The sequence below is a fragment of the Hyalella azteca genome, unplaced genomic scaffold (genome assembly GCF_000764305.2).
Source record: "Hyalella azteca isolate HAZT.00-mixed unplaced genomic scaffold, Hazt_2.0.2 contig10211, whole genome shotgun sequence".
In the NCBI taxonomy this organism is placed as follows: domain Eukaryota; kingdom Metazoa; phylum Arthropoda; class Malacostraca; order Amphipoda; family Hyalellidae; genus Hyalella; species Hyalella azteca.
This window is the reverse complement of record NW_025940257.1, coordinates 112,691-123,053: the sequence shown is the minus strand read 5'-3', so window position 1 is coordinate 123,053 and position 10,363 is coordinate 112,691. Positions and strand designations below refer to the sequence as shown.

The window sequence follows — 10,363 nt, the reverse complement described above, 5'->3', positions numbered from 1 at the left end:
TGAGTGGGTGAGTTCTACTCTCAGCTATGGTGGGTGAGTGGGATAGTTTCACCCTCTACCATGGTGGGTGAGTGGGTGAGTTAAACCCTCACCCACTGAATCACAAGTCAATATACCCACCCCTCACCCATCAAAGTCTCCCTCTAAAACAAAGGAATGAGGGGAAACTGTAATATTTTTTGCCCTCAACTAATGCCGAGTCTCGACCCACGAACCTGGGGCGCTAGACACGAACTGCCGGGATCAGTTCGTGGATTAAACACGAAAATGAAAAATAGTTGCGTGAATTGAACACGAACTTTCTGTATAGTTGTATGGTATGCAATAATTTTGGCCTGTAGCAAGCAATCTACTTAACACATATAGGAGGCTCGGAACATGAATATATACTTGCTTTAATTCAATTCAAAATACAAATGTCTCAATTTGGAAATATGTGACATTGATCTATGTGACAAAAAAATATATCTACACAAATTTGCATACATTGTTCGATAAATTAACCGGTAATTTGTACGATAAATTGTAATATGAATTGTACATTAAAAAATATTTACACAAATTTGCATTACTTTGAATTATGACTTAGTTGATGGTTAATGAATGTTAACCAGGAATTCTAAATTATTGACGTAATTCAATAAGTAGGAAATCTACTATTATTTATACTATATTAATTGCTTAGTATTAATTATTAGCATTGCGTTGTAAAGAATTAGTGCGAAGTAGGCGCTGAAACTTACGAGTTTTGATCGTGTTGCTATAGGTTCAGTTAAGATAAACTGTAGGAGGGAAGTAATATATTAAATGATGGAATATATTACGCGATGAAATATTTCATATACTTTTATATAATTTTGATATTTTATTTAATGGTGAATACGCGTAACAAAAGACGCCGCGTGGAGGGCAGTTGAGAGCTTACGCAGGATGCGCTACGTATGTACGCAATAATTCTAATTCTGACTAATGAAAGGATAATAATTATTAAACGGAATCATAGAAAAGATAATTATAAACAATTAACAACATAAAATATTGGAAAATTATTTGATATAAATTAATAATCTGATAGGAAAAATGCTTATGCCGAACGCGATAGGATGTTCTTCTTTCCATGTTCTTCTTAAATTCATTTTTTCCAATATTCATTTAACAAAAAAGAAAATCACAGAAAGTAGTAGTTGTAAAATAAAATAATTACCAATGTAGGAAAATGTAGGCCCAAAACAATTATGTACAGCCTATTTAAAGAATAAAAAAAGAAGGTGTAAAAATTCAGCAGCGGCCGCTAGGCTTAAGTTCTTTCCCGCGGATTTCGAGGGGAAATCTAACCCCTTGTGGGAAAAAGAGGGCAGTTGTGGGAATTTTTAAGAAGTTGTTTACTGTTGGCAGGAATGCGAGCATCTGTTGAGGAAGCTGCCCTCTGTTCAACAGACGTGCCCCGTACGTCATTCTTAGCGTGTCATTTTAACGGCGAAACCGTCCTGCTGTTTTTTTCCTGTTTTACAGGCGCACATTTTTTGTAATTTTCACATAGAAATGAGACGAGAAAAAGAGTGTAGCATTGCTATGACCGTACAATTATAACATATTGTTTGTGATTATCCTCTTCTGCATACATGATTCTTGTATAATACATGATTATAATATTTTTGGGCCATAATAATCTGTGTCTTATGATCAATAACTATTAACGTTCAATGGTGTGCAATTATCAATGATTTATAGTGTATAATTATCAGTGATTTCCAAACAATATTTTATTTATAGGCAACCACACGTGGTTGGTCATTAATATTAATGCATTAACTGAATGACGATATTAATTTTTTTCTTCAATCAATTATCCCAAAATCCTAGCCGCAAATCGCAGGCCGCCCAAAGCCCGGCGATAATTAGCCCTATAATCGCCAGTCCCGCGAGGTCAAAACGATCGGGTTCCGCTGAACCGGTTTCCGCAAAGACAAAAGTTTTCCCGACAATTCGCGATAGTGCAAAATTTTTTTACGCAAATTTCCTTATTGTTGTGAGCGGAAAAATTGCTTTTTATGGACGTACGAAATTTCCCACGCGTATCGATGATGGGTTTTTGTTCACACACTCATCAAGAGGCGTGTATTGATCAGCACACAGATGTATTAATACATGCACAAACTCAAGGGCTATCGTATTCACACACCGAGCTTTTGTGTGATTGTTCTCATACAAGAACACAGCACAGAACCTCTTGTTCTTACCAACCAGGCATCAAACTGCCGGCCCAGCATGTTAAATAAAAACCATATATCTTTATTATAAAAAATATAAGTCCTAGGATCATCATTGTAAACGGAACATCATTGTAAAAAAATTCATTATGACCAGGATCTCATAAAAGGTAGGCGCTATGGATCTTCACTATCTCCTGGAGTTCGCTCCCACAATAAAACTGCCCGCACTATTTTGGTTCTCACTGTACGGAACTATAATGGCAATCTTCATATTATAATAATTCCTTGCTATGTGAATACCTTATATGCCTATATGTGAGGGATAATAGTTGTTTATATACCTATATGTGAGAAATACAAGTCGCTTATTTGCCTATAAGTTAGTATATACAATATAAATATATAAATGTTGATCATTCAAAATTTTCACCATGTATAGATCATTCATCATTTTTATCGCCCATTAATATGAACGGAAGTGATTATCTTCAATATATTTCAATTTTAATCTCGCACCGAAATTAATTTTTTTTGATTGGGGAATGGAATTTAAAATAAATAAATCAAAATAAATTTATCAACTTTACTCAATTTTTTGTGATTGGCTTCGCGGTAGCAATTTTTTTAATTAATTTCTTTCGCTGCTCGGGATAAATATTCCTTTATATCTCGGAATTCTGTTATCCAGGATTTCGTATTACGAAAACTGTAATCCAAAATCCCGTATTTCGAATCCTGTTGTCCAGAATCCCGTATTTCGAATCCTGTTAGCCAGAATCCCATATTTTGAATCCTGGTATCCAGAATCTCGTATTACGAATCCTGTTATCCTGCGTCCCGATTTTCGAATCCTGTTATCCGAAATCCCGTATTTCGAATACTGTTATTCAGAATTCTGTTTTCCGCATCCAATTATTCAGAATCCCGTCTTTGAGTTTCAAGCTCTGTTAGAGAAAATTGAAATTCATTCAAACTTTAAAATACAATAGAACAGACTCTACATATGCGCGATAACGATACATGCGCACTGAATATATTCAGTTGTCAGTTGTTGAACAATTATTGTGCTCTTCAGTTGTCAGTTGCAGCACAATTATTGTGCTCTTCAGTTGTCAGTTGCAGCACAATTATTGTGCTCTTCAGTTGTCAGTTGCAGCACAATTATTGTGATCTTCAGTTGTCAGTTCTAACATTTGATCAATAAATGATGTTGATTATGTAATACTGTAATAGTTCGATGTTGTGACACTCATTCCAGTAATTAATTAATTAACTATTCCATTAGTTACCACATCAGTTGAGCATCGGTGCTTGAGGAGGGAGGTTGTCAGTTGTTAATTTCCAAGTGTAAACAAAATGGAAACAAAGGACCCATAAAGTGTATAATACGTGTGCAAAAAATGCGTACAAAGTTTTGAGCTAGTGTAAGCAAAACGTACGTAAAAAATGTAGTCAGGACTACCTATATTAACCTGTTCACACGTTTCATGTTTTTTACATTTTCTAGCTGCATCTCAATGAATCCATATTAAGGAATATATTCAAGCAACCCATGAATAAGGCCTATTCCTGACCTGTGACAACTCCAAGGCCTCCCTTCTGTCACAGGGTGGAATTCTACACACCAACCACCAACTCCTACCACCACATCAACAGTTCTACAACCACCAGTAATTACCACATCTATAATTCTATATAACCAGCACCAACCACCACACCTATAATTCTACAACCATCACCAACGACCACATCTATAATTCTACAACCATCACCAACGACCACATCTATAATTATACACCACCACTAACCACCACATCTATAATTATACACCACCACTAACCACCACATCTATAATTCTACACCACCACTAACCACCGCATCTATAATTCTACAACCAACATAGGTTGTTCCGCAGGGCCTTGCTCACTGCAACAATTATTATGCATATGTGGCAGGATGGATCTTTAATTTTAAACTTGATAGAGTTGTATGCATCTTAGTACATTCCAGAATGAAGACCAGGCTGGGAGTACCAGGGTAAGGATCTCTTTTTATTAAACGGATGTTACTGGGTGGAAATTAGTTTAATTGGGTGGAGCTGGTTGAATTAGGACAACCAGGTTGCTCTTTATCGTTTGTCTGTTTCCAAAACTTGCCATGGTAATCCTTGCAGGGTTCTCATAGTCACAGTAAAGACAAATCAAATTAAAAAAAAAACATTTATTATAATATGATGTCACTGCTTGTCTGCATTACCAAATCTATTAACGCAACAAATTAATATTTATGTCAGGGGAGGTAAGGGGAAAAGTAACGTTCATTTACCGATGCCAAAATTTCAACAAGAGAGAACGCCCCAGCGCACATGTATCGATTTCCGTTTTTTAATTTTGAAAATATATCCGGTTCATATTAATTAGATATATGCGAACATTTGCATGTGTAACTAAGGAGTTCAATCCTTGACAGTGACCTAATCGTCGGTTATATTTATTATCTCTTCTATAAGGGCTCAAACTTATAATGATCACAGAACATCACGGTAAGGAGATTTCTTTTACATTCTCGCTGCTAAATAAGTAATTAATTCTTCAGAATTTTCAGTGAATTTTCAAGTTTTAACAAAAATTGCTCGAAACTTATGAAGTAAGTATTGATGTCTCTGACAAACTCAATTGAATACTTGTTAAAAAGTGATCGCATTCAGAAACGCTTGAGTTTCGACCTTCACACCAGCTAGGTTATTTATAACATTGCCTGTATGGTAATGTTAACATTTTATTTAAAAAGTAATCTTTAATATATTAGGTTTTTAATTGAACTAAATATGTTAGCTTCGGCTCCAAGCATTCAAATTATGTATTGAATTATTTACGGTTATTTGTCATTCAAATCGTGGAGATACGAAACCGTGAAGAATGTATGTCTTAAAACAGTAAACGCTTTACTATGCTGAGCCACAAGCGTATTTATCTGATGATTACGCATGATAAATGAGCGTAATGTGCATGTTACGCAGCACCCTAATGAGCGTAATGTGCATGTTACGCAGCACCCTAATGAGCGTAATGTGCATGTTACGCAGCACCCTAATGAGCGTAATGTGCATGTTACGCAGCACCCTAATGAGCGTAATGTGCATGTTACGCAGCATCATAATGAGCGTAATGTGCATATTGCGCAGCACCCTAATGAGCGTAATGTGCATGTTACGCAGAACCCTAATAAGCGTAATGTGCATGTTACTCAACACCCTTAATGAGCGTAATGTGGGTAATGTTCTCGAAGTTACGCACATCGAAGAACGCATCCCAGAATTAGTGAGTACAAATCTAGGCGTATATATCTAGTGAATAAAGTGCATTGAATTTATTCAGTTATTCAGAGGTACGAACTTCGAAAGTCACACGATGTTCGTAAATGTAGCAGTCCGGCAATCTTATTTCATACGGTAATCGTATTTTTTACGGCAATCGTATTTTTACGGTAATACATTTATACGGTAAACGTATTTATACGGTAATCGTATTTTATGCGGTAATCGTAAGTTATGCGGTAATCGTATTTATACGGTGACAGTATTATATAAGGTAATCGTATTATATACGGTAATCGTATTTCATACGGTAATCGTATTTCATACGGTAATCGTATTTCATACGGTATTCGTATTTCATACGGTAATCATATTTCATACGTCATACGGTAATCGTATTTCATACGGTAATCGTATTTCATACGGTAATCGTGTTTTATACGGTAATCGTATTTTATACGGTAATTATGGTATCCATGTTTCGTTGTCCGTAATTCTCGTCTTCAGTATTCTGGCCACCGTAACGATTACGAAAAATGTTCTTAGGATCTCAATACGCACGGCAGGGCGAGGGCTAAGTAGGAAGGCGTATGCTAATCAGATTTAAAGTTAAGATCAAACCAGTCCTTGTAAGCTGTCTTATCTTATCTTCGATCTGGTCAACGAAAACCTAATCGAAGTCGGCCCGATATTTTCAAAGATAGATCACGGCGCGCATTTATCTTGATAAGAGCAGTGACTGATAACGTGCGCTCATCGTGCATGACTTTACATTTATGTAAATGCTATTAATTAATCAGTCATAGCTGAATATTTAAGATATACAAACTAATCTCAGAAATATGCTAATCGTTTCATATGAATTTTTTCAGTTTAGAAGCTAGATATCGTACACCTGTGTACATGTTATTAGTTAACTAGTAATAAATAAATATTTAAGATATACAAACTAATCCCAAAAATATGCTAACCGTTTCATATGAATTTTTTTTCAGTATAAAAGCTAGATATCGATCTTATGTTTTTAAATTAGTAGATAATTGTGAAGTTTAGATAGCTCGCCAGGCTATATAAGGACGTGGGCTGAAACCCAGACCTCAGTTTATGAAGCACCGACCTAACAGGAAAGCGGTTAACCTCAACCACTCAAATTAAGGTAAGTTTAGTTACTTGAATTAATTTAACCGAAATAAACTTGATTTTGCACTAGAATTCTGCTAACATAAACTTCAGGATATGTATAAATCATGAAGAAATATCATGTGACTGATTCGTCTGTTGTCTCTGCAGCCCAGCAAGAATGAAACAGACGATCCAGCTGCTCCAGGCGGTGTTGAGCGTCGCCTGCGCAGGCAAGTTCTCCCAATGTTAAAAAAAAGCATATCAACTAATTTTTATAAGTATTTAGTGCGTAAAGCATCGTATATTGCAATAAACATACTGTATAAATGGTATGCTATTATCCATTGCAACTTTCAAGGTATGAACAGGCGATGAAGACAGTAAATTTGTTACTCGATTTTCATTTTGAAACATTTTCCGTAAGTTATTGCATAGGTTTTATTGCGACAATAAATTAATATGTAACTGAAGGCTTGAGATTATTTCAAAGATAGTACAAGTGCACACCGTTCGATCATTGTGCTCATTTTTATTGTTAATATCGCTCTATTGCACGTTATTTTTAATTTTTATAAATTAGGTTTTACAAAATGTTAACTTTATAAATCTCCCTCTATACGTTTATTAGTAGTTTTTTCTTCTAATTTTCAATGTAATAATTAAAAAAAATTAAAATAGAAAATAGTTTTAAATTATAACAAAAATTTAATATAAATTGTATAAATTTGACTTCTGATGTACGAATTTACAGTACCGCTGGGTTACTCTCGAACCAGCCCTGCAAACGGCTCAGTATATCCTGCCAACCGACACTATGTTAACGGCTACACTGAGGGAGAGAACACCACACAGCCTTCCTATGTGTACATACAGCGTCCTAAAGGATACTTCCGCAGTGTCCTGTACACTGACGAGGAGCTCAAGGGTCTCGACGAGAATCAGTATCCTTGGGAGGTTCAGAGTGCTGATTCTGTGGAGGACGACAGTGTCACTCTAGAAACCAGCACTAATTCTCAAGAAAACAGCACTTTTCCTCCAGAAATAATAGATTTTCCTTTAGAAAACAGCACTTTTCCTCTGGAAAACAGCACTGTTCTACAAGATAACATTTTCTCTCAAGAGAACAGCACAGTTCTACAAGATAACAGCATTTACCCTCTGGGTGACACCCCTTTGCTTCGTGCGAACAGCATTTCTTCCCTCCATAAGCCTCCCCAAAACCTATTCAAAAATCCTTTACATTTTGACACTACGAAAGACGTTCCAGAAAAAGATTTATTCTTCGGGTCTTCAATTGACTACACAAAATTTGACCTGGTTAAGCAGCAGGTTATACGCATCCTGCGAGGGAAATTCGAGAACGATGTCGAGACCGTCTTTAAGAATGTCCATAGTTCTAGTTATAGATATCTACATGTGAACCCGGATTACTTCGCTGGTGTTTCTCTAGAAGACATATTCCAGCATACTAGAAACTACTTCCGATTCAAATCTCCTCTTGAAGCCGAGAACCTACCTTCTAGAACCATCTATGAAGTCAGAAAGTTCCTTGCTACCCACTTAGAACTCCCATTGTATGTCGACCGAGGGTATATAGGATCTTTCGGCCAAGTTCTACAACGCAACAAGAACTTTTTCATGCTGGCTGCCAACTCAAGTTTGTACACTGACCAGTACAAGTACAACCTCATGGTCCAGATCGTGAGTCGTGTCATGTGGGAGGCCAACATGGTACCATGTCAGGAGTTCATGAGGGACCAGTTCTACCATGAGGTGTCGTGGCGAGAGTTCTTCGACAGGAAGGCGGTCCAGCTCGGCGGTCAGTTCTGGGTCAAAAAATGTTAGGCAAAAAAGTTTAGGGTAAATGAGCCAAGAAGTTCTGAGTAAAAAAGATTAGGAGGCACTAGAGTTAAAGTGTAAAAAAAGACTTAGGGCATAAGATTTCTGGGGTAAAAAAGATTATAAGAGGTATGGGGTAAAAAAAATTATGGGCATATGATTTCCGGGGCAAAAAAGAATATGAGGCGTAAGATTTCTGGAGTAAAAAAGATTATGATATCGCAGGTATTGAAGAAATTCATATTTTTTAACTTTGGATACATTTGATAAAATCAACCTCCCTTCCTTATCATCCTCCCTTATCATTCCTCTAACTCGCCCCCATCCCCCCCAGGTGTACGTGAGGGCCCCACGTATCATCTGGTCCCCCTGGACGCGGCCCACGTGCCCCAGCGTCTGCTGGGCTGCCTGCCCTGGGCCGCCCAGGGAGAATGCTTTAGCTGGGCCAACACCCAGCTGTCCTAGCACGTCCAGGACGCCGTGGCCCAGCACCAGGACGTCCAGGACGTCGTTGGCCCAGCACCAGGACGTCCAGGACGTCGTGGCCCAGCACCAGGGCGTCCAGGACGCCGTGGCCCAGCACCAGGACGTCCAGTACGTCGTGGCCCAGCACCAGGACGTCCAGGACGCCGTGGCCCAGCACCAGGACGTCCAGGACGTCGTTGGCTTAGCACCAGGACGTCCAGGACGCCGTGGCCCAGCACCAGGACGTCCAGGACGCAGTGGCCCATCACCAGGACGTCCAGGACGCCGTGGCCCATCACCAGGACGTCCAGGACGCCGTGGCCCATCATATCGTATATATGACCAGGGCATGTATATAATATATCATAAAATATCTCCCGCGGCAATCATTAATTTTGAAAATGTTATGTCTATTGTATCATGTAACAAATAATTTACGGGGTTTTTGGCCCACTAAGTAAATCTTGACGCGCAGATCCCTTGTTTTATCTCATAATTCTTCGTAGTTATACGCTTGATCCTACTGATTTAAGTTCAATAACTTGAAGTTAAGGAATTAAAGATAATCAAAGGCATTTACGATATTTATTTGGAAAATTACGATAGTGAAACAGCAATCACGATTAAAATGAAGCGATATTAAAACAGCACGAATTTTTAGGTATAGCAACGATATTTGAATGAATGTATCAGAGACAATATAAATAATTGAACGAAAGCTACAAACAAAGAGATTAAATATTTAATCATATGCATAGCTTGCCGGTTATCCTGCGTGGCCCGAGATTAATAATGACTGTCATTTACCTGCATTGATAATTAGAAGCTATTGCTTGATAACGTTATAAATACCCGTTATAAATACTCATTATAAATACTCGATATTAGTACCCATTAAAACAGACATTTAACCTATAATTAAAAAAAAAAAGAATTTGAACCTCGTTTCAAAATATGTACAAAATATTTAGCGTCTCTCAAGTCGAATTTATATTTTCTAGAAAAAATTTTTGTTTGGCCTACGTAAACAAGCTACAGCCTACATCATCCTGCCATAGCCTACATCAGCCTGCCACAGCCTACATCATCTTGCCACAGCCTACATCATCCTGCCACAGCCTACATCCTGTCTCTTATACACATCTAGATGTGTATAAGAGACAGATCATAATGAGCGTAATGTGCATGTTACGCAGCACCCTAATGAGCGTAATGTGCATGTTACGCAGCACCCTAATGAGCGTAATGTGCATGTTACGCAGCACCCTAATGAGCGTAATGTGCATGTTACGCAGCACCCTAATGAGCGTAATGTGCATGTTACGCAGCACCCTAATGAGCGTAATGTGCATGTTACGCAGCACCCTAATGAGCGTAATGTGCATGTTACGCAGCACCCTAATGAGCG

General features: G+C 37.8%; 1 protein-coding gene across 1 annotated transcript; it reads left to right on the top strand.

Moving 5' to 3' along the window:
* The first annotated feature begins 6,522 nt into the window (after nt 1-6,522).
* On the top strand, nt 6,523-9,431 carry LOC108674635. The gene is made up of 4 exons (XM_018162597.2): nt 6,523-6,685; nt 6,820-6,881; nt 7,403-8,470; nt 8,825-9,431. Exons 2-4 carry the CDS (start codon nt 6,830-6,832, stop codon nt 8,953-8,955), a joined length of 1,251 nt encoding a protein of 416 aa, XP_018018086.1. The 5' UTR covers nt 6,523-6,685; nt 6,820-6,829; the 3' UTR covers nt 8,956-9,431.
* Nucleotides 9,432-10,363: the final 932 nt, after the last annotated feature.

What these genes read in the sequence shown, in the direction of transcription:
- LOC108674635 (XM_018162597.2), top strand. Translation starts at nt 6,830, where the DNA reads ATGAAACAGACGATCCAGCTGCTCCAGGCGGTGTTGAGCGTCGCCTGC. An exon ending in GTTGAGCGTCGCCTGCGCAG is followed by an intron (nt 6,882 to 7,402) that starts GCAAGTTCTCCC and finishes ACGAATTTACAG; the next exon opens with TACCGCTGGGTTACTCTCGA. An exon ending in GAAGGCGGTCCAGCTCGGCG is followed by an intron (nt 8,471 to 8,824) that starts GTCAGTTCTGGG and finishes CATCCCCCCCAG; the next exon opens with GTGTACGTGAGGGCCCCACG.